Here is a 27,493-nt window from a genome sequence, read left to right as displayed (position 1 = left end):
TTAGATCAGTGTTACTATCAGAAATAATTAATAATTATTTCTGTAGTTATTAATTAATATTTAGATTAATCAATTGAATCTAACAATTTTTAGCTACGTTTAGGAGCGGGTTTGGTTATTAGCAATAATTAATAATTATCAAAGATAATTATTAATTATATAAAAAGCTAACATTGATTCTCATCAATGTTCTATTGATTTTGATAATTATTATTTATTAAAATCAATAGAACATTGATGAGAATCAATGTTAGCTTTTTTAAATCCTTTAAATCAACAATTATCAAAGATAATCGTTAATTGTTAACATCGATGAAACATTAATTAAAATTAACACTAGCTTATTGATCATTCAAATTCAATCATCAAAGATAATTATCAATTATCAAAAATCAATAGAATATTAATAAGGATTAACATTGACGGGCACCACCCTGGAATCAGGGAGTAATAACCGAATATTAAAACAGTCTCAATATTAGATTGTTTTCTTAGGAAAATTGACATCCGAAGAATATCGATTTTCGGGAAAAAAAAACAATGAATGAAGGTTTGAATCCGAGCACTGACATCCCGTCAGCATGACACAGGTGTATGCAAAACAAACCAAAACACTTCTCTTTGTAATATAAACAAAGTTTATTTATGCAGTAATATCAATTAATAATTAATACAATGCAGTCAATAAACTTACAACTACAAACTAAACAGTGATATGATTAGATATGGAAATCAAAATAATCCTATAACACATAAGGTGTGTGTGTGTGACAGTGTGTGTGTGTGTGTGTGGGTGTGTGGTTAGTACGAGAGAGAGAGAGAGAGAGAGAGAGAGAGAGAATTAATTAAGTGACAGCCCTAAAGCCGATTTCGCGATAGTGGGAGAGAAAACAGCTGTCAGTTTATCACTCAGAGACGCGGTGGACGGCTCGTAAAAGTCCCGCGTTATTTGACTCTTTAATAGATGAACTCAGTTGCTGTCTCACCTGCGATGGCGAAATTGCACAACAGTCCAATTTGGTTGGACCACAATACAGCAAAACAAATTCATGATAATTAATACCCTGAGTATTAATAATGAGCGGACATTACAGTCCGTAAACTGTACAAGCAAAAACCTTAAAACACAAGAATAACACACTATAATATTCTATCTCTGCCCAGACGTAACCTCTTACTTGAATCGCATGAGGACACAGGTAGAATGTGTTTTCCTCCGTCCTTTAATTCTGACCCGGTTCCTTGAGGCTCGGGTGATGACGGGAGGCCGTTTCCTCGCTCTGTCAGCGGGTGGTACGGCTGTTGATTCTCGGCGGGCTGGCGGAGAACTCAGAAATGTCAACTTGATTGAAGATGGAAGAGAAATCTTTAATCTCTTCACTTCTGTAGGCAAACGGATGAAGATGCAGATTGCTCGGCGGTCTCCTTCGGATCCGTTAGAGTGTTCGGTTGAACACAGAGTAATCTCAACTCATCCAGCGAGATGGAGATTGTATGGCTACAGTTTCAAGTCAAACGTTACTTCCTTGTGCCACGAGGTTGCACATGAGAGCAGCGTTGAACTGCGTCCACACACTGCAAGCAAAGTCGCTGGAAGCAACTCACGAAAGCATTTCAGAGGTATTTCTACTCCTGATGATGTCATGTTTGAGGTGACGTTCTGTTGTGTGCCTCATCCAATAGGAGTTGAGAGTTTGATCCTTTAGTGAGCAAGGCTTCATGGATTTGTAGTCTGTTTTGGACTCCCTTTGTTTGATTTTGGCGTGATTTTTATCAGTATAATTTACGACTTGGAATGTGGGGGCTTGAGTTAGGTTTTTACGACTGTGTTAGGCCTGCCTTTGTCTTCTATCTGAATACATGAGGACCAACATGTGTGTCCCCAAATGCTCGCTCCTGTGAGGAAAGCCGCGATACTCTGTATTGTTGTTGCTGTAATGATTCATGAAGCATTCCATTCAACTCGGAGAGTCTGAATTTCCACTTTTCAACTGGGGAAAGTGCAACAGAATGACACTTTATATCGTACATCTAACTTGGAAACTCATGCGTAAATCTTCATTCATTTCGTCGAGATGCAGGTGTGTGTTATGTCACTTAGGGCAGGGAGGTTTACAGTCAGTGACAAATATTCACTTTTATTGAATAATATCCATTAACAAATCAAAGTTCTTACATTAAATGATAAAAAATGTGTTTAGCAGTATTAATATTTAATTTTAAAATAATACAGTTTGATATATGCAACGTTTACTTTTGGCCCACTGCCCTCAATCAAGTTTGATTTTTGGCCCTTCATAGGAAAAAGTTTGGGCACCTCTGGTATAAAGCGATAAATACAGTGAGAAAATCAGTTTTGTATCATACACTGCAACAGTAAGGATATCTTACCCTGGTTTGGAAGCACAATTAGAGCTTGTTGCCTGTTGCCCTTCAGAGAAACGCACCGCGTCTGTCAAACACAGAGGCGGTGTATCACAGACGTGGTCGGGCGAACAAAAAGTTTGTTCACCTAACACTGAAATTTACAAAATCTGTAAACTTCATGGATGTATATAAAATAAAAATACATGGATGTATAGGTATTTCACCCCCCATCCCCCCCAACGGAAAAAATATAATCGGATCTACGCGAATCATGTAAATTACCTATTTTGGATTCAAAACGGACAATTTCGCCGAAAGACAACTAGTTTGCAGGTATGCAGTCTGATCAGGTGCAGAACAAGCAAAAGAAGTGAACAGAACCTGTCCTAAAAAAGTGTATTTTTGAAAGTGTAAATTTATTTGTCTTCATTTTAACTTTTTTAAATATAAAAATTCTGCATTCTATCAATTAATATTAGATCATGAAATTGTATATATAATATAAATGTATATATATATATATACATAAAAATGTATTACATCAATGAGCAGACTCACACAGGTTTTGTGGTTCATTCATTAACGAGTGAGAATTCTCATTTTTTTTTAGTGTGTCCTTGCTATTTCTTGTTAAATGTAATATTTCTTTTTACTGTCTTATCTGATTGTAAAGGACAGAACGGATATTAAAAGGCACATTATTCAATGAAAGTGGAGTGCGGGATGTCATCTTTGATGGAGACACATTACATGAAGAAATGGTCCGTTTTAATCTCAAGCACTTTTCAGCAAAACAAGGCCATTTTCCAGGTATTCCAGTTCTTAATTTCTAAAATCTGAATTCAAGTACTTTAAGCACTTCAAATACCTTGTGCAAACCCTGTAAACCTGGGGTGGGGAACCTTTTTCCCATTAAGGACCATTTGTGTATTTATGAAATTATTCACGTGCCATACAATTGCTTGCAATTTCTAATTGTGGGTTGAAATGAATGTACACATTCCGTTTCGTGCTCAAACACTAAAACGGCTGTCTATTATACAATATTTTGCATTGTTACCATTTAAAAATATTTGTAATAAATTATTTTAATTGTATTTTTTTTTTTTTTGCTTTTCAAATTATTTCTCAAATAGCCTTGTGGCCGGGTAAAATGGTCTTGCATGTCTTATAGGGCCCTGAGGCTTGACATTTTCCACCCATGCTGTAAACAGTTTAGACAAAATGTACAGAGGTAAAATCAAGTGATAGGGAGATTCGGGTCATTTTATTTATGATCACATGGACAGAAAAGAATGTTGCAAATTTTGAAATACAGAGTTGTGCCTCGATATTTTTCGTCATTTTTTGGGTTCGTAATATATCAAAATTTAATTTACCATCCCATCACACGTGTGTGTGTATGTGCGTCTCACCTGCCAGTCCTGCAGTAGTGGATGTGTTTCTGATAGTGCTCGTGGTCCGAGAGGATTGTTCTCATAAACAGGCTGAACCAGACGTCTCTCATAGTCGGAACACATCTACACAAACACACACACAGGTGAGATTCTTTCTGACACTGCAGTAGACACAGTCAAACAGCAGCTCATAGTCCAGCTGCTATCAAAAGAGTGCTGATGTTCCATTCAAGCAGATCATTTAGGGTTTTGGGGTTATTTTCATCTTCCAGGTTTAAAATCAATATCACAGGATGTGTGTGTTCTGACACTGGTAAACTTGGCATCACAAACGGCATCCATCCACCATTACTGTAAGAGTGTTCACCGATCAAAGCAATTACATTTGTGAATCAACATCACAGACTAAGTCTCAAAAATGCAAAACCAACATTTATTTGTGCATTAAATTGATGTAACGATGTAACGATGTAAAAAGTATTATTTTCCTGTATAATTAATGGTAAAAATGTACATTATGTTTAACAAAAGAGTACATGTACTTTTTACAGTAAATTATTGTTAAAATTACAGTAAAAACAATAATCATGCATTCCCACAATTCCCTGCATGACCCATTACATTTCATTATATTATATTTTATGGAAACAGTTCTTCTTATTTTTAATATCAGTTATGTACATCGGGGTGTTCTGTTTTATATTTAATGTAGTTTAGTTAATCTTTACTGCATTATTTTAATTTCACATGTGTTACCCTGATGGTGTTTAGTGTTTGTGTGAGTGACACCGTGCACCGTCTCTACATGTTTACTGTATTATTTTAATTTCACACGTGTTACCCTGATGGTGTTTAGTGTTTGTGTGAGTGACACCGAGCGCCGTCTCTACATGTTTACTGCATTATTTTAATTTCACACGTGTTACCCTGATGGTGTTTAGTGTTTGTGTGAGTGACACCGAGCGCCGTCTCTATGTGTTTATTGTATTATTTTAATTTCACACACATTACCCTGATGGTGTTTAGTGTTTGTGTGAGTGACACCGAGCGCCGTCTCTACGTGTTTACTGTATTATTTTAATTTCACACGTGTTACCCTGATGGTGTTTAGTGTTTGTGTGAGTGACACCGAGCGCCGTCTCTACGTGTTTATTGCATTATTTTAATTTCACACGTGTTACCCTGATGGTGTTTAGTGTTTGTGTGAGTGACACCGAGCGCCGTCTCTATGTGTTTATTGTATTATTTTAATTTCACACACATTATCCTGATGGTGTTTAGTGTTTGTGTGAGTGACACCGAGCGCCGTCTCTACATGTTTACTGCATTATTTTAATTTCACACGTGTTACCCTGATGGTGTTTAGTGTTTGTGTGAGTGACACCGAGTACCGTCTCTACATGTTTACTGTATTATTTTAGTTTCACACACATTACCCTGATGGTGTTTAGTGTTTGTGTGAGTGACACCGAGCGCCATCTCTACGTGTTTACTGTATTATTTTAATTTCACACGTGTTACCCTGATGGTGTTTAGTGTTTGTGTGAGTGACACCGAGCGCCATCTCTACGTGTTTACTGTATTATTTTAATTTCACACGTGTTACCCTGATGGTGTTTAGTGTTTGTGTGAGTGACACCGAGTGCCGTCTCTACGTGTTTATTGTATTATTTTAATTTCACACACATTACCCTGATGGTGTTTAGTGTTTGTGTGAGTGACACCGAGTACCGTCTCTACATGTTTACTGTATTATTTTAGTTTCACACACATTACCCTGATGGTGTTTAGTGTTTGTGTGAGTGACACCGAGCGCCATCTCTACGTGTTTACTGTATTATTTTAATTTCACACGTGTTACCCTGATGGTGTTTAGTGTTTGTGTGAGTGACACCGAGTGCCATCTCTACGTGTTTACTGTATTATTTTAATTTCACACGTGTTACCCTGATGGTGTTTAGTGTTTGTGTGAGTGACACCGAGTGCCGTCTCTACATGTTTATTGGTCATTGCTCCTGGAAGAGCCACTATTGATGAACTTCATGTCATCATGTGCTCTTACGGTGACTAACAATACCTTAAAAGTAAAAAGCAGATTTTTACAGTTTCAGAAGGTTAATATCAAGTTTATGACATTTTTTTATTGTAAATTTTACAGATTATTATTATTATTTATTTTTTATTTTTTGCAGTGTCAGCATGGTCATGTAAATTACAACAGTTTTAAACTGTAAAATGTACAGGATGTTCTGTAAAGTTGTTTACATTTTTACTGTATTTTTTACATAATTATTCTGGCAACCACAGCTGCCAGTTTTTTTACAGTGTAGACAAAGTAACACTTGTGGTTTTCAATTTAAAACAAAGAGGAGAAGAAATTCAAAAATCTGCCACAACTCTAACTTCAATGGACAGCAGACTCCATTTAGTGTTGAGAACTCCGATTTAATTTAGAGAGTCGGTTCTTTCAAACAGTTCCTGTGAATGAACCGGTTAAAATAAACGAGTGTGGTTCTTTTGAATGGTTCCTGTAACTGAACAGGTTAAAATAAATGTTTCATTTTAGTAAAGTCGTTTCTTTCAGACAAATCATGTAAATGAATCAGTTAAAATAAACTATTTAGTGTTGAGAACTCTGATACATATTGCTGCTCATTATCACTGTATTTCGATTCAGTTATATAAAGTAGAGTGTTTCCTAGTTTTATTAGTGTACAGTATATTAAGTATTAAATTATGTTCAATTTAATGTTGTTGCCCTATTTGTTTAACTCATGAAAATTAACCATGGTTTTCCTATGTAACCACGACTGTTGTAACAGTGGTTCATTTTGTTCTTACTATGGTTTTACTACAAATCCTATAGTTAAAGGGACAGTTCACCCAAAAATGAAAATTCTCTCATCATTTACTCACCCTCATGCAATTCAGATGTGTATGAATTTCTTTCTTCTGAAAAACACAACTGAAGATTTTCAAAAGTATATTTCAGCTCTGTAGGTCCTCACAATATAAGTGAATGGTGACCAGAACTTTGAAGCTCCAAAAGCACATAAATGCAGAATAAAAGTAATCCATATGACTCCAGTAGTTTAATCCATGTCTTCTGAAGCAATATGATAGGTGTGGGTGAGAAACAGATAAATATTTAAGTCCTTTTCACTATAATTGTTGACTTCCGGTGCGAGTCTATGAGAGGAATCAGTTCACTGCCTGACGTAAGCACGTAATGCTGTTGTAGTCTCAAGCTACTGTTCGTCGCTGGTGGAGTTGACTGTGAAGTGCCAGCCATACTACCTACCCAGAGAGTTTACCACCATGCTCATTGTCATGGTGTATACTCCACATGGCACTAACGCAAGGGAAATGCTAAATGATCTCTACGGGGCTATCAGTAACTTACAGACAGCGCACCCCGATGGATTTTTCATTGTCGCCGGGGACTTTAACCACGCAAATCTGAAATCTGTGCTGCCAAATTCCACCAGCATGTTGATTTTGCAAACCCATGGTACAACACTTTAGACCTTGTTTACACAAACATTCACGGTGCTTCATAACATCTCAGTTATGCTAATCCCAGCATACAGACCACTCCTGAAATGTGCCAAACCGGTTCTGAAATAGGTGAGAACCTGATCTGAGGGAGCCATCTCAGCCCTTCAGTGACTGGCTACATCAGCAAATGCATAGATGATGTGCCTTCCTTCAAGACCATCACCAAACGTGGATGACTGCTGAAATGCACTCACTGCTGAAAAACCGAGACACTGACTTCAGGTCTGACGAAAATGCAGCCCTCTGCACAGCAAGGGCCAATCAGTCCTGGGCTATCGAAGAGGCAAAGCACAACTATGCAAGAAGAATCCAAGGTCACTTCCTAAACACCAAGGACACAAAGCGCATGTGGCAAGGCATTCAGGCCATCACAGACTACAAAGCTAGACCACTTGACTGTGATGGTGACGCCTCACTCCCAGAAGCACTGAACAATTTCCACGCATGGTTCGAAGCACAGAACAACATGCCAGCGGGAAAGACCACCCCAACTCCCACCAACCAAGTACTTTGTCTGTCTGCAGTAGACGTCAGGAAGACTCTGTCCAGAGTTAACACACGGAAAGCTGCAGGTCCTGACAACATACCTGGCTGATTGCACAGGGAATATGCTGATCAGCTTGCAGATGTCCTCACAGACATCTTCAACAGCCAAGCAGTGGTCCATGTGTGCTTCAAGATGACCACCATTATCCCTGTGCCAAAGAAATCATCTGTCTCCTGCCTGAAAGACTACCAGCCTGTTGCTTTCACACTAATCATCATGAAGTGCTTTGAGCTGCTAGTCATGAAACACATAAAGAGCAGTCTTCCCACCACACTGGACCCATTTCAGTACGCCTACCATCCCAACTGCTCAACAGAGGACGCCATACCTGCTACCATCCACCTTTCTCTGACCCATCTGGACAAAAAAGACAACTACGTAAGGATACTGTTCATAGACTTCAGTTCAGCATTCAACACAACCATCCCACAACAACTGATAACAAAGCTGAACCTGCTGGGTCTGACCACCTCACTCTGCAACTGGATTCTGGACTTTTTGACTGGGAGACCCCAGTCCGTCAGGATCGGCAACACCACCTCCAGCACCACCACACAGAACACTGGTGCTCCCTAGGGCTGTGTGCTCAGTCCACTTCGTTGACCCTGCTGACTCATGACTGTGCTGCAAAATACAGTTCAAATCACATCCTCAAGTTTGCTGATGACACTACAGTTGTGGGCCTCATCAGCAACAATAATGAGTCAGCGTACAGAAAGGAGGTGAACCATCTCGCAGAATGGTGTAGAGACAACAATCTGTCTGACTGTTGACTTCAGGAGGACCCGAGCAGACCACTCACCACTGCACATAAACGGAACAACTGTGGAGAGAGTCATAAGCTTCAAGTTTCTTAATGTGTATATGACAGAGAACCTCTCCTGGACTCTCAACACCACCTGTCTAGCCAAGAAGGCCCAGCAGCACCTCCATTTCCTGCTGAGGCTTAAGAGAGACAAACTCCCCCCTCCCATCCTCAACACCTTCTACAGAGGGACGATAGAGAGCGTCCTGACCAGCTGTCTCACCGTGTGGTATGGGAACTGCACAGCCTACAACCGCAAGACCCTACAGTGAATTGTGAGAACAGCTGAAATGATCATCGAAGTCTCTCTACCCACCATCAACACCACATACAACAACCGCTGCTTCCGCAATGCCACCAGTATTGCGGACGACCCCTCTCATGGACTTTTCACCCTCCTGCCATCTGGCAGAAGGTACAGGAGCATCCATGCCACCACCAGCAGACTCCGCAACAGTTTCTTTCCTGAGGCAGTCAGATTATTCAACACCCTGCTGCCTCCCAATGCTCACCTGGCCTAGTCAAACACCTAACCCAATATGACTCAAAAACATTGCACACCTGCACTTTACAAAGCTGCATCAGTCACTTATTATTATGTATAACTCGTTTACATTTGCTATACTTAAATATACATATAATTATGCTACTCTTATTTCTGTTACACAACAAAATGGTTTACAGTCTACAGTTCATGTTCTGTGTATTTATTGTCCTGTGTATCTATTGTTCTGTTCTGTGTATTTATTGTCCTGCACTCATCTCACACTGTTGTGTATTGCAATTTATGTAGTCTTGCGTACTGTTCTGTGTTGCACCATGGTCCTGGAGTAATGGAATTTCGTTCCAATGTATATAAGCTATATAGAGGAATGACAATAAAAACCCACTTGACTTGTATGTTTACGTGAGTACTGATGCGATACAACCAGAAGTGCAGCTCGATTTGATTATGAGGGAACGAGCTTCATTGGTTTTGCTTTCATTTGAACACACCAGCACACTTATGCCACGTGAGAGGCAGTGAACTGATTCCCCTCGTAGACCCGCACCAGAACAAATTATAATTGTATCACTTCAAAAGACATTCATTTAACCACTGGATCAAATGGATTACTTTTATACTGCCTTTATGTGCTTTTTGTATCTTATGAGTTCTGGTCACCATTCACTTGCATTGTTTGGACCTACAGAGCTGAAATATTTTTCTAAAAATCCTCATTTGTGTTCTGCAGAAGAAAGAAAGTAATACACATCTGGGATAGCATGAGGGTGAGTAAATGATGAGAGAATTTTCTTTTTTGAGTGAACTATTCCTTAAAAGAATGGTTACTGAAGTATAAGCATGGATAATTTGGTTATTGAAAGTGAATGTCACCTTAGTGAAATATATAACTATCAAGAGTTATTACTGAATTCCTTAATAATACCATCCAGTTGTTGTACATCAAAAAATATTTTCTTCTTTAATAGCTTCAATTTAGTTCTACTTTTTGTTAGTAGCTTATAGTGGAGCAAACAACTTCTGACAGGTTAAAAGAGCAGCTTGACTGTAGTTTAACAACTTTAAGTTATGAGTGACTTGGGAAATTAGTCTCAAAATAACTTCCAGAATACTGGAGGACACCTTCAATCTTCAACTCTTTAAATTATTTTCACTCTATATGACCCATCAAACTGTAGTGCAGATGAATGGGGCAAAATTACAAGTTGGCTGATACTCCGATTATAAAAGTTATTTTGCATCAAACACTAAGAGTATTCTGCCATTTCCTGAAGCCGCATGACTTATTGCCAGTCACATGTAAATAATTTCTACTTTCAGTTTCACACATTTAATGGACTGCATTTCTAATAGCAGACGCCTAGTGAAAGGTCAAACAGACGAGTCGTGTGGTACCTTAGGAAAGAACGTGCGGGTGACAAACTGCTTGTACTCCAGGAAGGGGATTCCCTGTGTGCGGTTCAGTTCTTTTGTCAGATCCGTCATATCAGTCTGGAGCTCAGCAAAACCTGCGGCACAAACAGACATGTCAGCAACACACACAATTTAGACACAAGCAGGAAGACACATCCTGAACTGTGCACAACACACACATGTTGGTATTTGTGGTTTACGAGGACTCCCCATAGACATAATGATTTTTATACTTTACGAACTATAGATTCTATCCCCTAACCCTACCCCTAAACCTAACCCTCACAAAAAATTTTCTGCATTTTTACATTTTCAATAAAACATAATTTAGTATGTTTTTTAAGTGATTTGAATCATAAACCACATTTATAGCATAATACCCCTGTAATTACCAGTTGTAACCTAAAAAAAAGTCCTCTTAAACCACTTAAAGCTGCCCACATACACACACAAACACACACACACACACACACACACACACATACACACACTTAAAGTGTAATTCAGTTCCCAGTTACAGTTTTTTACAATCACTTTGGCAATAATTTCAGAACCTTGATGTCATTTTTCTAAACTATAGGCCCAAAACTCACAATCGATTATTAAAATGCAATTTTTTCAAAACTCTTAACACTTTTTCCAATTGCTTGGATGCAATACACATAAACCTAAGATCATTTGTTCATTGAACTTAAATCACCTGTTCAAAATGACACAACTTCACATTACATCTGAGATGACTGTCTATTCATTTCATTACAATGATCTAACTATCAACTGATACAACTGCTCAAAATGATAAGTAACTGTTGCATTACTGTTAATGCATAGTTTTATGGAAACTGACGAACAGTATTCCATGTTTAGATCATGAAAGTTTCAGGATAATGAGATCCATTGACACCAGTTACCGTGGAACATGAACCAGTTAGACTACATTATCTATGGATGTAATATTTCATCATCATTCTTTATCAAACACTGTTTCTATGGTCTCATGCACCACTTTTCCAGACAATGTTTTCAGATTTGACATTACTGTATGTATGCAGGCCCATGAAATTGCTTTTCCAATACTGCCAACTCATTACTGATGACTGATTTCACTTTGTAGTACGAGTACATAGTGAACTGAGTGGTATCCATCTACAATAACATGGAGCCGGCAGGTGATCCTGGTCACAACAGAGGTCAAGCTGTGGGAGGAGGAAGACGAGGAAGATGTGGTGGTCAAAGGAATGGCAGGGGACAAGCACCCCTCTGAGAGGTGGTCGTGGGCCTCGTCATAGGGGAGGGCTTTGACCTCACCAGACAGGCAGCCATGGGCCTCGTTTGAGAGGTGTGGGGGAACGTGGTATAGGACAAGGCCATAGACCAAGACAGCGGCAGCAACAGCAGTGTCCAATGAAATCTGAGCAATAGCTGTAGACCATGTTGTAAATCATGGCATGACAATGACTGAGGCAGCTACAATGATTCAGCCAAACCTCAGAAGATCAATCATGGCCTCAATCATCAGAACATCCTGGTTACTTGCATAACCTCCGTTCCCTGATGGAGGGAACGAGACGTTGTGTCGATGTAGTGACACTAGGGACACTAGGGGTCACTCTTGGAAGTCTGAGACACCTCTGGTCTTTGATAAAAGGCCAATGAAAATTGGCGAGTGGTATTTGCATGCCACTCCCCCGGACATATGGGTATAAAAGGAGCTGGTATACAACCACTCATTCACAACGTCGCGTTCCCTCCATCAGGGAACGGAGGTTACGCAAGTAACAAGGACGTTCCCTATCTGTCACTTCGACGTTGTGTCAATGTAGTGATACTAGGGTTCCCTTTACGAAATGCCATAACTGGTTGAACTGTTACGTGAATTGGCAGTGTGTGACGGGCAGACTACTGTGTGCCTCGTAGCCAGCGCACCAGGCCGACACGTAACCTCCCCCAACATAGTTATGAGTATCGAACAGCCCTTTGGGGACAAGTCGACTACCCAAGAGATTGAGACAGGCTAACCCAGTCATGGCCTCTTTTCCCCTTTATTTTCCACTCCCTAAAAAAGAAGGGGGATTATCCGACTGGGCCACCAGGTCTAGTCGGGGGGGTGTCCCTCCCAAGGGGAGGACACCACAGAGACCACACCTCGCCCAAAGAGAGGGGGGATATTTAAGTGGAAAAAATACGTCACATGGTCTTGATGACCATGTGGAGAGTCTCAAGGTAGATCCTACCCAACGGGGGAGGAGTTACTACAAACATGGAGACTGGGGCAGAGGGGCTCTGCCCAAGGAAGACGCAGTTTGCCAACAGGGAAACGAATTAGCGGAAGATATACATTGCATGGGGTAACCTTACAGGGAACTGCCACATGCGGAGCACCTACCCCAGAACAGAGCTCTTAGTTAGCACGTGTACTGGGTCGGCAGTGAGTCTCTCCGAAAACGCGACTGCCACAGGGCTTGGAGGAAGTCAACCAGGGAACATAGTTTGTGAACACTACTGGAAATTAATGGCACACGTCTTCAGCTTAAAAGAGGTGGAAGGTGCTATGTGCAAGCGATACACCCGGCGGGCTATCCCGGGCTTATCCGCTTGTATTGTGTGCCACTACCTGGGAGGAAACCAGTTCCACCCGGAGGTTGTAGAACCTTGCAAAGGTGTTGAGTGTTGCCCAGCCCGCTGCTCTGCAAATGTCTGTTAGAGAGACACCCCTGGCCAGGGCCCAGGAGGCCGCTACACCCTTGGTAGAATGGGCTCGTAGCCCTACCGGGGGTGACATGTCCTGGGCATGATATGCCATAGCTATGGCATCAATGAGCCAGTGGGCGATCCTCTGCTTGGAGACAGCGCTTCCTTTCCACAGTGCACCAAAGCAGACAAAGAGCTGCTCAGAGATCCTAAAGCTCTGCGTGCGATCCAAATAGATGCGTAAAGCGCGCACTGGACACAGCAACGACAGGGCTGGGTCTGCCTCCTCCTGGGGCAGTGCTCACAGGTTCACCACCTTATCCCTAAAAGGGGTTATGGGAACCTTGGGCACATAACCCGGTCGGGGTCACAGGATCACGTGAGAGTAGCCCGGACCGAACTCCAGGCACGTTTCGCTGACAGAGAACGCTTGCAGGTATCCTACCCTCTTGATGGAAGTGAGCGCAGTCAGGAGGGCAGTCTTCAAGGAGAGTGCCTTAAGCTCAGCTGACTGCAAAGGCTCAAAGGGGGCTCTCTGTAGACCCTGAAGAACTACAGAGAGGTCCCATGAGGGAACGAGGTGCGGTCTGGAGGGATTCAGCCTCCTGGTGCCTCTCAGGAACCTGATGATCAGGTCGTGCTTCCCTAAGGACTTACCGTCGACTGTGTCATGGTGTGCTGCTATGGCGGCAACGTACACCTTCAAGGTGGAAGGGGACAGCCTCCTTCCAACCTCTCCTGCAGGAAGGAAAGCACTGATCTGACTGCGCATCTCTGGGGGTCTTCTCATCAGGAAGAACACCACTTAGCGAACAGACGCCACTAAAGGCATACAGGCGCCTCATAGAGGGGGCCCTAGCCTGAGTGATTGTGTCTACCACCGTGTGTGGTAGACTGCTTAGGTTTCCGCATCCCGTCCAGGGGCCAGACATGGAGATTCCAGAGGTTTGGTCACGGGTGCCAGATGGTGCCCCGTCCCTGAGAAAGAAGGTCCTTCCTCAGGGGAATTCGCCAGGGGGGTGCTGTCGTGAGGAGCGTGAGGTCCGAGAACAACGTTTGGGTGGACCAGTAGGGTGCTACCAGAACGACCTGCTCCTCATCCTCCCTGACCGTGCACAGGGTCTGTGCAAGTAGGCTCACTGGTGGAAATGCATTTTTGCTCAGGCCAGGGGGCCAGCTGTGTGCCAGTGCGTCTATGCCAAGGGGGGCCTCGGTCAGGGCGTACCAGAGCGGGCAGTGGGAGGATTCTTGGGAGGCGAACAGGTCCACCTGTGCCTGTCCAAATCGACTCCAAATCAGCAGGCCACCTGAGTCTCCATTCTCCCCTGAGGGTAACCTGCCATGACAGCGTGTCCGCTATAGTGTTGCGGTTGCCCGGGATGTGAGTGGCTCACAGCAACTTGAAGTGCTGCTGGCTCCAGAGGAGGAGACGTATGCTACCGTTGCTGTGTTGTCTGTCCGAACTAACACGTGCTTGCCCTGAATCAATGGCCGAAACCTCTGCAGGGCGAGCAGAATTGCCAACAACTCGAGGCAGTTGATGTGCCAATGTAGTCGTGGGCCCGTCCACAAGCCGGTGGCTGCGTGCCCATTGCAAACAGCGCCCCAGCCCGTTTTGGAGGCATCTGTCATGACCATGACATGCCTGGAGACCAGTTCTAGGGGAACACCTGCCCGTAGAAACGAGAGGTCGGTCCAAGGGCTGAAAAGACGGTGACAGACCGGCGTGATGACCATGCGATGTGTCCCGCGGCACCATGCCCATCTCGGGACTCGAGTCTGAAGCCAGTGCTGAAGCAGTCTCATATGCATCAACCCAATTGGGGTGGCTACCGCTGAGGATGCCATATGCCCCAGGAGCCTCTGAAAAAGTTTCAATGTAACCGCTGTTTTCTGTTTGAATGCCTTCAAACAGGCCAGCACCGACTGGGTGTGCTCGTTCGTGAGGTGCACTGTCAAAGAGACTGAGTCCAACTTCAAACCAAGGAAAGAGATGCTCTGAACCGGGAGGAGCTTGCTCTTTTCCCAGTTGACCCGAAGCCCTAGTCGGCTGAGGTGTGAGAGCACCAAGTCCCTGTGTGCGCACAACATGTCCCGAGAGTGAGCTAGGATTAGCCAGTCGTCGAGATAGTTGAGAATGCGTATGCCCACTTCCCTTAACGGGGCAAGGGCTGCCTCTGCGACCTTCATGAAGATGCAAAGAGACAGGGACAGGCTGAAAGGGAGGACCTTGTACTGATATGCCTGACCCTCGAATGCAAACCGCAGGAAGGGTCTGTGTCGAGGTAGGATCGAGACGTGGAAGTACGCGTCCTTCAGGTCTACCGCTGCGAACCAATCTTGATGCCGGACGCTCGCCAGAATGCGTTTTTGCATCAGCATCTTGAATGGGAGTCTGTGTAAAGCCTGGTTAAGTACTCACAGGTCCAAGATTGGCCGCAACCCACCGCCGGCTGTAAAACCCCTTCTTCATCTCGGCCGGAGGGACAGGTTCTATCGCGCCCTTCCGTAGGAGGGTAGCGATCTCCACGTGCAAGGTAGCAGCGTTTTTGTCCTTCGCCAAGGTGAAGTGGATACCACTGAACCTGGGTGGGCACCTGGCAAACTGAATCGCGTAGCCGAGTTGGACGGTCCGGACCAGCCATCACGACGGATTGGAAAGCGCAAGCCATGCATCCAAGTTCTGTGCAAGGGGGACCAAGGGGACAACGTCGTCAGACGTACCGGCAGGTGGGGCCTCTCGGCGGGGCGGAGCTCGAGGTACCACACCACATCGTGGCCGTGCTGAATCTAGGGACATCGACGCACTTACCTGGCTCCTTGTGACCACCCCCGGAACAACCTGGGACAGGGGAGGAAGAGGCCTGTCCTCGTAACCCGTGGAGACATGTGTGCCACAGCTGGGCACTAAGGGGTGGGAAGACTGCCGCTGGAGCGCCAATCCTGCAAGGAAAAACCCGTGGATGGTAGTCGTGATGATGACCGTGCACACTGGGTATGTGACCCAGGGAAGAAGGAAACCGCTCTTTTGCTGAACTGTTGGGTACCGCAGTCACTTGGGCATGTGGCGAAATCAAACAAAAAGGCAACGAAAGATTCTCCATCCGGCCCTCCACAGGGGGATGGTGTGGTCTTCTTTCCAGCTCCAGGTGAATGGGTTTATTCGACCCTGGGTCGCCCGTCTCAGGGGCGCTTTGATGACCTCTGTGGGTTCTTAGCAGCCGAATGTGAGACGGGTGGCGTCTGCTTCCTGCGGTGGGCTCCACGCCGGGGCCTGGCCGAAGGGGCTGCTTCATGTCAAGAACTGCTGGGCAAAGTCTTCAACGGTGTCGCCGAATAGGCCAGCCTGGGAAATGGGGGCAGCAAGGAACCGTGTCTTGTTGGCCTCACCCATCTTGACCAGGTTGAGCCAAATGTGGCGCTCCTGGAACACTAATGTGGACATCGTCCGCCCGAGAGACCGCGCCGTGACCTTCATCACTCGGAGAGCGAGGTCGGTTGCTGAGCGCAGTTCCTGCATCAGATCTGGGGCAGAACTACCCTCGTGCAGTTCTTTCAGTGCCTTGGCTTGGTGGACCTGCCGGAGAGCCATGGGTGCAGGGCAGAGGCGGCTCTGTAGGCTTTATCCGTCAGGGACGACGTGAACCTACAGGGCTTGGATGGGAGCTTTGGGCGTCCCCGCCAGGTGGCGGTACTCCGCGGGCATAGGTGCACCGCGAGCGCCTTATCCACCGGGGGAATCGCTGTATAGCCCCTGGCCACCCCGCCATCGAGGGTAGTGAGGGCGGGGGAACTGAGGAATTGGGACCGGGCATTAAAAGGTGCCCCCCATGATTTCATCAGCTCCTCATGCGCTTCTGGGAAGAAAGGCACTGGAGCGGGTCGTGGCTGCTTTGAGCGGCGCTGCGAGCCCAGGAAGCAATCATCGAGCTGCGAGGGTTCAGGGGAGTGCGGAGTGTTCCACTCTAGCCTGACGCTCGTGGCCGCCAGGGAAAGCATGTCCATCATCTCTGCATCAGCCTGTGACTAGGAAATCATCCCCGAGGGGGGGAGCCCAGCTGAGGCTTCTGTGTCTGACTGGACAAGCCCGCTCTCCGATGCTGCGCTCGAGAGCTCATCATCTTCGCGGGCTCCGAACAAGAGGCCAGACTCGCCGTGAGACGAGTCGGCAGACTCATCTGGAAGCCCGACTGGGTCAGACGAGCGTGCTGGGGAATGGGAGGTCTGCGGGGGGATACCCGGCGGAGACAATCCCATTGGGGTCCCCAAATCGCCCCCAGTCCCCAAATCGCCCCCTTGCTTTCTTACAAAAGCAAGCCGCGACCACAACGTTGCCATGGTCATGTTCTCGCAGTGAGAACATGAACCATCCACGAACGCTGCCTCTGTGTAGGTCACGCCCAGACGCGAAAGACAGCGATCATGACCATCAGAAGTTGAGAGATAACGACCGCAACCAGGAATAACACATAATCGGAAAGGGATCTTTAAAAAGATGCGTCTTTTAGAGAAATATACTCTTTTAGAGAATTAAACTCTTTCAGAAAATATGCTCTCTTTTTTCTGCAGTGCACCAGTGCAGAGGAGGGAGAAGCCGCTGAAATGCTCTGGCAGATTCAGCAGAGGTGAATGAACAGTAGAAATTCAGCACAATGAGCATGACTGTTCAGCTCCGAAGAGAAAATCTGAATGAGTGGTTCCATACCAGCTTCTTTTATGCCCGTATGTCCGGGGGAGTAGCATGCAAATACTACTCGCCAATATTCATTGACCTTTTATCAAAGACCAGAGGTGTCTTGGGCTCCCAAGAGTGACCCCTAGTGTCCTTAGTGTCACTACATCGACACAACGTCGAGTGAGTGACAGATAGGGAACTTTCCGCAATGAGAACTGGTAAGTATTCAGCATACACTAAACATTAGGCTACTCTCAATTGTCAAATGACTGTATTTTGCATGCCAGTGTGTACCACAGAGTAGGTGATGTGACTAAATGTGTTCTTACTGTAATTTTCCCTGCAGAATAGAGACTAGGCCAAATAGGGGAGGCAGAGGCAAAATTCTGACTGACCAACAAGAGCGGGCTGTGGTCAATTTGGTTTGGGCCAGAAATAATATTCGCCTTACAGACATTCAGCAGCACATCTTGGACAATGACGACATGTTCAGCAGTGTGGAAACCATAAGTTTGCAGACTAATGCACACATGCTGAAAAGGAACCAGGTGTCTCTAAAACAGCTATACTGTGTGCCTTTTGAAATAAATGCAGACAGAGTGAAGCTGAGGACTGGGGACTGTAATCAGTAATTCTCTTTCCAAAATGTTTTTTTAGAGGGTGATGGAGCTGGATGCTGATGAAAACCATCACAAATTCATCTTTTTGGATGAGGCAGGCTTCAACCTGACCAAGACAAGGAGGAGAGGTCAGAATTTCATTGGCCAGCAGGCAACCATCCAAGTACCTGGACAATGTGGGACCAACATCACCATGTGTGCGGCTATATCAGAAGATGGTGTGGTGGGATGCAATCCTTGTAACCTTCCTTGATTAGCTAAATCAGGTCTGTAGAGCTGATGGGGTGACCTATGTCATTGTGTGGGATAATGTCAGGTTCCACCATGCTCAACTGGTGCAAGCATGGTTTCAGGCCCATCCACCATTTACCACCCTGTACTTATCCCCATTCTCTACTTTCCTTAACCTGATTGAGGAATTCTTCTCCACATGGAGGTGGAAGGTATATGATAGGTGCCCTCACGAACAAGTCATCCTTCTCCAGGCCATGGATGACGCATGCAATGACATCACGGCAGACCAGTGTCAGGCCTGGATTTGCCATGCCCGAAGATTCTTCCCAAGATGTTTGGCTAATGAAAACATCCATTGTGATGTAGATGAGAACCTGTGGCCAAATCCACAAGACAGGGTTGATGGAAAAATAGAAGTACAATAATCAGTCCTTTGTTTTACTTTTTACAGTAAGCCAGGTGAGTAACACTGCAGTTGACGTTTTACTGTAGTTTTTCTTTTTTGTAGCTAATTATTTTTGGTTTGATTCAAAGAAACCTATGTTGTGATTTGATTGTATTTCATCAATAAATTTCAGATTTTGTTAAATGATTCCACTGTGTCTGTAGTATTCTCTCTACTAGTCCTTTTAAAGTGATGTATTTACATGTAGTACCATAATGAAACATGTATCACATATTTTGTACTACAATATTTAATTATTGTACGAACAACTACACAGTAAAACTATCGGTATCTTATGTGTGGGTGATCTAAATTAATGTTCCTATGGTATTTCATGATAAATGAGTTATTTGAACCAATGTGTGGTGAGCAGGGTGGGGCCGAGTGGCGTCTGGGCAGAGCGAGGCTGGGAAGATAAGTGGTTAAAGAGCTCCACCTGTGTGCCACACCGGTCTCGCTCTCCAGTGAGGGGCGGCAGGAGTATATGAGGAGAGGAGACAGCGGCGGATGAGAGAGAGAGAGACGCATGAAGCTGTCTGTGCATAACTTCATGTCAGTGCGGTGGATGCTGAAAAGCAAACCTTTTGTGTACTGCTGAAAAAGGGCCTTATTGTGTGTGACTTAAAAGTGCAACAATAAATGTTTACGTGTTTTGTCAAGCCGGCCCCAGCTTCCTCCTTTCCATGATTGTTACACAATGATTCTGCATGTGTAAGGTTTCTTTAAAGATATGCATGCACAGTGCAAAATTTTGAACATTGGACAGCCTGTGTTACAAGTTATGACCTTTTTGTGTTTTGTGTCTAGAGTTTTGAAAATTGACATCAAGGTTCTGAAATGAGTGCCAAAGTGATTGTAAAAAACACTTTCATTTAGCCCATACTGATTGTTGTTTCACTGTAAAAAGAAAAAAATATTATTTATAAAGTGGTGTGTTTTTATATGGATTTGTTTAAACACACACACACTATATTTTGTGTGTACTAATGGTTTTATCCTGGATGGTTACTCTGATTCTAAAGGGAACTTGCACCGTGTGTGAGAGAATATGTGTGTGTGCACATGCATGTGTGTGTGCATGTGTGTGCCAGTGTGTGTCTGTGTGTGTGCATGTGTGTGTATGTGGGCAGGTTTAAGTGGTTTACGAGGACTTTGTTTAGGTTATAAACTGGTAATTACAAGGGTATTATGCTATAAATGTGGTTTATGAGGACATTTCTAGTGTCCCCATAATTCAAATTGCTTAAAAAACATACTAAATTATGTTTTATTGAAAATTTAAAAATACAAAAAGGTTTTTGTGAGGGTTAGGTTTAGGGGTAGGGTTAGGGTTAGGGGATAGAATCTATAGTTCGTACAGTATAAAAATCATTATGTCTGTGGAGAGTCCTCATAATGATAGCTGCACCAACATGTGTGTGTGTGTGTGTGTGTGCGCATGTGTACAAGTTTAACCTCCATTGTGGGGACCAAATGTCCCCACAAATATAGTAAAACCTGAGATCACCTACACTGTGGGGACCAGCCAGTGGTCCCCATGAGGGAAATGGCATATTAAATGATGTCTTTTTGAAAATGTAAAAATGCAAAAAGGTTTCTGTGAGGGTTAGGTTTAGGGTTAGGGTTAGGGGACAGAATCTATAGTTTGTACAGTATAAAAATCATTATGTCTATGGAGAGTCCTCATAATGATAGCTGCACCAACGTGTGTGTGTGTGCGTGTTAAACTCTGAGCTGATCTGAGAGCAGCGTTTGTCAGTCGTGTCAATGTCTCAGGACACGATTTCAGCTGATGTCAGATCAGTTTTGTGGGGAAAGTCCTGCTGTATGTGATTAACAGGAAGTGACACATCCTCTTATTGTTTCAACACAGGATGTTTGTGAATATTTTGGGATTAAATTACCATGGAGACCAAGAATATAACAGGAGGAAAAGAGAAGGAGCAAGATAGAGAGAGCGGATGAAGGGGTGAGATGTTGCAATCCAGAGATTCAGGCCTCTTGAGCAACATTCATTACCAAACATCTGAAACTACAAGAATAGTCCAAGAAACATAAACACATGTGTTCTGAGTTCTCTTAAGTGCTGTTTGTCTCTGATTAAAGAATCAGACTTGACTATTGTGAATCGATCATACAAACATATTTCAGAACAAATATTCTGAATCTAAGATCTTTAAAGTGATATTCTGAATTCTGTCATCATTTATTCACCCTTGTGTTGTTTGGAACCCGTATGACTTTCTTTCTCTTGTGGATTACAAAATGAGATGTTTAGCAGAATGTCCAAGCTGCTGTTTTCCATACAATGAAAGTGAATGGGGACTGAGGCCGTCAAGCTCAAAAAAGCACAATAAAAGAGGCCATAAAACTCATTCACTTTTGTGTACATTCAAACTACACCATCACATTCTCAAATGCCATTGGTTCTTGTGTATCTCATGACCAATCAAATCAATGAGCAATGTAAATAATGACTTATATTTAATAGTTTTCTTTTTGTTTTAGTCATATTTTTGTATTTTGATGAAAAGTTCCTTTAAATTCAGTCAATATTTCATCATGTCAATCATTTATTGGAGTCTATTTTACTTATATAAAAATAACATATTTTAGTTGATGTTAAAGTGCAAAATGACAAAAGCATGTATTGAACTGTAACAGACCAAAGTTTTAACAAAATATTCTGAAAAATGTATAAATTACTTATTACAAATATTGAAACATCTATTAAACATTTTATAGGTGAATATATTTAATATGTAAGATTAAACATGAGAAAACTGTCCTGAAATGCTGAACATGTAAAGAAAATACTGAAGTTTGAGCTACTTTAACAAGTGACTCTACTACCTGACATTTAGATGCTTTAGGATATAGCGTTACACGTAGCGTGTTTTTAAAAATAATAAATAAATAGATAAATAAACAGTGCTAGTGCATTTTAATGTCTTGCAGTATTATTTTTTTATCAATGCTTGTTTTCATTAAAACTGTTTGATTATTGTAATTAGCATCTTTTTCTTCTCATCTTCATTATCGGTAACAAAATCAGAAACACCCTTTGTGAATGAACATTTTCGTCAGTAATTTCGTTGACGAGATTAACTGCTTGTATTTTGGTTTGTTCCACACACAAAGGTATTGAATGACTTCAGAAGACTTGAGATATAGTGCACAAGTCAAACAGACTACTCATATGGTGTTTTTATGATGTGTTTTTGTACATTTCAGAGCTTGACAGATAAGAATGGCAGTAAAGCAGATCTGCAAACAGTGTAGAGGACTAGCAGTGATTTATGACACACTCAGACCATTAGGGCATTTTCCTCCTTTCAGCCTCATTCTCTTCACGTGATCTTTAAGTGTGTGTGTGTGTGTGTGTGTGTATGTGTGATATATAGATCCCTTTAGGCCACTCACACCAAAAATAACAAATGTGTGTTACCTTTGCGTATCTCCTCTCTGATCTGTGACTCCATCTCTTCCATTTGTAACAAGGTCTTCTGCCAGTACCTCTCCGCCCTGCGACTTTTAGTGCAGTACACCACCAGCGCTACACACACACACACACACACACACACACAGACAGAGGTGGTGTTACACATTTTTTTTGCTCCCAGAAGATTGAGTATTTGTTCAAGTGGACACATGCATATTAAGTGGGGTCCAAAAGTCCTGCTTCTAATTTATAGTACATTCTTTTCTAATTTAATACAAGTAAAGTGCAAGTAGAGTGGTGTGTCAGGTTTGATATTATGAGGATAACAAAAGAGTGCAACAGTGAGTCCCTTGGTTTCTGAAGTATTTTTCCCAGGAATTTTCAACATTCTAAGAGTTCCAAGCCATAAAACCAAACCAACCAACAAGGTGATTGACAATATTATAAACTTTGATTTGAAGCTAAATGACATTTTAAAATCTGAAAGAATACAAAGGTTTCCCTAATAAAGGAAATGAACTACAAAATACTATGAAGCATTACTACTAGTCATGATTCAATCCAAGTTATGAATTTAATTTATGTGAAAAATCGTAATAAATGATTTGCGGTTTAGAGCGTGCAGATGAAACGCTCTGACGAACTTCATGTTTGCTAGCGTTCAGTGGCAGATGTCTTCTGTCTGTCACAGTTCTGGAAGGTAATAGTAGACAATCATTTTGATGACAGACTTTGACATTTCACAATCACCAGAACAACATTTGAGATGCTATTTGTGATGCTATTGATGAGATTCTCAGAGCCAATGGAGTATTCACATGACATTTCTGATGTGCATCTACAGTATATTCCTATATAAATTCTATACATTTATGTTTATATCCTAGTTTATGTGCATGTCTTATCATTGAAAAAAAAATTATCCACCTCAAGGAAGCATTGAAGTTATTTCAGAGCATTTTGGAGATCTTGGCGTTTCCATCCAAAATTTGCATAGAAATACACGGATGGAATTATGTAATAGGATGACTAAATGACAAGTTGACAATATAATAACAAACAATATAAAATTATTGACTTATTGTCATTGATTATAAGGATTAAACAATATATTATAATGCCAATATATAAACAATATATTTTATGTTTATTGTAAATATATAAATAAAAGTCTAAAAGTATAAACAAATATTTAATAGTTTGAGAATGTTGGGAAACTCGGTTTCATTATTCGCAATGTTTCATGTCAGTGGGCAATGAGCTCTTTTTTTGCAAATTCTGTTTCCATGGTGATGGTGACTTCTCTGATTGGTGGATCTCTCTTCAGGATTGTGGGTAGTGCCATTTCTCACCGGGAATATGGCAATTAAACATCATTTTTCAAAGGGTTTAAATCACACTGACCCATGGCTTTTACAGAAGCATATATCATCTTTCAACAACCTCAGAGCCAGGGGTTTTCAAACTGAGATCCGGGGACCCCCAGGGGGCTGCAAGGGGGCTTTTGGGGGTCCGTAGAAAATTTAATAGAAAATAAGGATTTTACTAAATTAAATGTTAAAGTAAATGTTAAGATATTAAATATGTTTAACATGAATTTTTTTTAATGCAGTTGAGACATTTTCTGAATTTGCCATTATTATTTCCCAGATAATATTTAAATGTAATTTGTTAATTTGCCTTAAGTACAATGACGAAATATATTAATTTAGCAAACAATATAATATCACATTCTCATACAATATAAAAGGGGTTTTAATGCATGAAGACATATAGTTGCCTTTGTTTTACAGGAAGAGGGTCCCTTTGCAAGGGGATCATTATTTTTGGAGGTTCTTGGCATCAAAAAGTTTGAAAACCCCTTTATAAATTTTTTTCAAAAATCAGTTTGGGGATTTGTAGTTCTGTAGCCGACTTTCATGCTCCATTGTTGTAAAAATTTGAACAGAAAAATCAACATGAACTTGCTTGTTTCTTGTTTCTGATATGTATTTTGACTTCAATTACAGCATGCACCTGATGATCACGCTATCCAGCATGATTTGAAAATGTTTCAAAAAGCATCTAGTGTGGTTCAATGAAAGCAAAATACCTGACCATCTGTTCAAAGGAGTAAAAAGTCATTACAAAGAACATGATCAGTGTCTCATAATCAGTTTAATTTGATTGATTTTGATTGAAGTTTGAATTTGATATGCATCTTCTTTGATTCAAGTGCTAACATATCCTTAAAATATCGTTTACACAAATCAACAAAAATGTCAGGCAGCAGCTGATCAAATTTTGGCAGCTAACAACTTTTTTTTGTGAATGTAACGATTATTATGAAATTTGGCATTCACTTATGGGACACCATAGTTAGACTGCATACCAGATGTTTTGAGAATATTCCACAAGGTGGAGCTATAATAAGCTCATTTAGAAACTAATAACTTCTGAACTGTTAGGGCTACAAAAAACTTTCTGATTCCTCTGAATCCTTCAGTACCCCCAAATCAATTGGCCATGTGGATTTCCAAGAAAATATTTCTACCTCTTTGATTTTTTTTTGAAAAACCAAGGCCATTTCTCTGATTCACATGAAATTTGGTATGTATCAGCTTTAGATGCTCCTGACAAAAAGATATCAAAAGAAATTTGATTAGATTCATTGAACTGTATGGAAAATATGAGCCAATACTCTTTTGGTAGTGCCCCATAATGATTATTAATTGGTCTGTATCTTCTGAGCACAATATCAACACTTAACAAAACCTGGTACACACAGACAACAGAACATTCTGAGGGAATATGCCAAATGTAATACATTTTCAATGCTAAGGGGTGCTATAACTTAAGAGAATCCTAATTGTGCAACTGTGATCAAAGCAGTTGAAATTGGATGCCAAAACAACTGTCTCAGCAGCATTTACACAATCTATTTTGTCAAATTTGGTTATTTTGGTCATGTAACTCTTCACCTGTGTTTGGATAACTGACCAAGAAACAGTGCAGAATTCTTCTTTGTTTTATCATTCCATTTCTTTGTTTTACATTTTCCAGATTCCTAAAATTTTGTTCATTTACAGTTTTTAAATAATTAAAAAACAGATGTTTAAAGTGAACAATGAGACTTCTGATTGTAAAATATATGTGTATATACGTACCAACAGTGCAGAGCAGCAGCAACACACAGCACACAACGATGGACACAACGATGGCCAGTTCACTGCTTCCACCCATCTGCACCATCGCTATGACCTTCTGAAAATGACCCACTTTTACCTGAAAGACAACGTCAACTCGATGACATGTGCCCTCCTTAAGATATAATATTACAGTATGCCAAACACACTTTATTTATACTTATTTATATATTAAAGCAAAAAAGTAATGAATCATAGTGATTTTACCATGGTTAAGGGGTTGTTGTTAGGCATGACACAATATGTTCACTAAATGTGCACCAATGTTCAATAAAAAAATGTATGTATACAGTATATAATGTGTGGGGTAAAAGGCCCATATCAATGCCTTTATATTGACATGATTTTCATCAACACAAACTTCGTTTGCCATATCTTTTTCTTTTTTTTTTTTTTTTTACAAAAATGATGTTGCTCCACTGATATTGAACAAATAAATAGATTTTTGGATCATCATATACTTCAGGACCAGAACAAAATCAGATTTTATTTAAGGAGGCCTTTAGCCCTTTCAATCTGTAGCATAAAAAAAAAAAATCATTTAGATCCCACAAACAATCCTCCAACATCCTTCCATGAATATCTCTTAACAACATTCACCATGGAAGTATGTGTGAAAAATGCCCTGTAGCCTGTGACCTGGCTATGCCTCAGACTCAACGTTGTGAGAAAGATATTTCACTGAAATCAGTGAGATTTTCTGCTGTTTATTGACTGTTGAGATGTTCAGTGGGTTATCTGCTCCATTAACTGTGTCATGTAGCGCTAAGGCCGTCAGACGGCGCTGACCAGCAGACTGAATGATGTTAAAAATAGATGTTTGTCTTTCATGATGAGACTAAACAAAGGAATGAGGAATTCCAGACACGAATACATGCACGCACACACACGCTGATATCAAGGTGGTGCAGATGTGGCGGGCACATGAATAACTCTTGTTTTCAAAGAAAGTTCTAGTGGCTTTCTGTTCCTGCATCAAACTCACTGTTCCAGCATCCGGAAGCGTGCAGAGAGAGCAGGATACAGATACAGACAGAGCCCAACCGATATGAGATTTTTGAAAGCAATACCAATACTGATTTTAGAACGGGAAAATTCACTGATTACTGATATGGTGTCCGATATAGTTAATTTTTGAGCTGGAATGAAAACAGACCTTTTCTATGTGGATTGTGCACTGATTTTGCACCGATATGACTATACAAAGGTACTCAGAAGGCTGCTTTCTTAAAAAAATATTTTCATCAAAGAATATTTGATATTACTATTACACATTATAAAAAAATAAGTGTGCTACTATGTAGTGATAGACCGATATATCGGCCAGGCCGATTAATCTGCAATTAATCATTTTGCGATTATCGACATCTGGCCGTGTTCGTATGGTCGATTAACAAGTGTTAACTTCTCTTGTGTCAGTTCCAAAATATACCAATAAATTTTTCAATGGATAGTCAATACTTTTTGTTTTCGAAGTTTATGCAAATTTGAGTAAATATTGCATACAATAAGTGTTTGCATCATTTTAGAAATTTTGTGTACATCAGATTTGTTGTTATTAAATTGTATTGTTTATCGGCATTTATATCGACCATTGGCCATCCTGCTC

The 27,493-nt window shown here is 41.7% G+C and overlaps 1 protein-coding gene and 1 long non-coding RNA gene across 3 annotated transcripts in view; one reads left to right on the top strand and one right to left on the bottom strand.

Annotated features, from left to right (window-relative positions):
* LOC127424005 (plexin-D1-like) overlaps positions 1-27,493 on the bottom strand; it is a 161,607-nt gene that overhangs the window by 41,842 nt on the left and 92,272 nt on the right. Inside the window, exons 20-23 of the mRNA XM_051668755.1 lie at positions 25,846-25,963; positions 22,706-22,813; positions 10,575-10,687; positions 3,783-3,887 (exon numbers count right to left, since the gene is read on the bottom strand). Coding sequence (XP_051524715.1) covers positions 3,783-3,887; positions 10,575-10,687; positions 22,706-22,813; positions 25,846-25,963 — 444 coding nt within the window. The remainder of the gene's footprint in view (positions 1-3,782; positions 3,888-10,574; positions 10,688-22,705; positions 22,814-25,845; positions 25,964-27,493) is intronic.
* Positions 9,685-19,267, top strand: LOC127424037 (uncharacterized). 2 transcript variants are annotated; one of them, XR_007894411.1, is made up of 4 exons: positions 9,685-9,946; positions 17,853-18,176; positions 18,305-18,506; positions 18,616-19,267. It is a non-coding gene; the product is annotated as an uncharacterized LOC127424037 (long non-coding RNA). The 2 variants fall into 2 exon arrangements; XR_007894410.1 differs by having other exon boundaries at positions 18,305-19,267.

Source organism: Myxocyprinus asiaticus, chromosome 33 (assembly GCF_019703515.2).
Source record: "Myxocyprinus asiaticus isolate MX2 ecotype Aquarium Trade chromosome 33, UBuf_Myxa_2, whole genome shotgun sequence".
In the NCBI taxonomy this organism is placed as follows: Eukaryota; Metazoa; Chordata; class Actinopteri; order Cypriniformes; family Catostomidae; genus Myxocyprinus; species Myxocyprinus asiaticus.
This window is presented reverse-complemented; position numbering and strand designations above follow the sequence as displayed.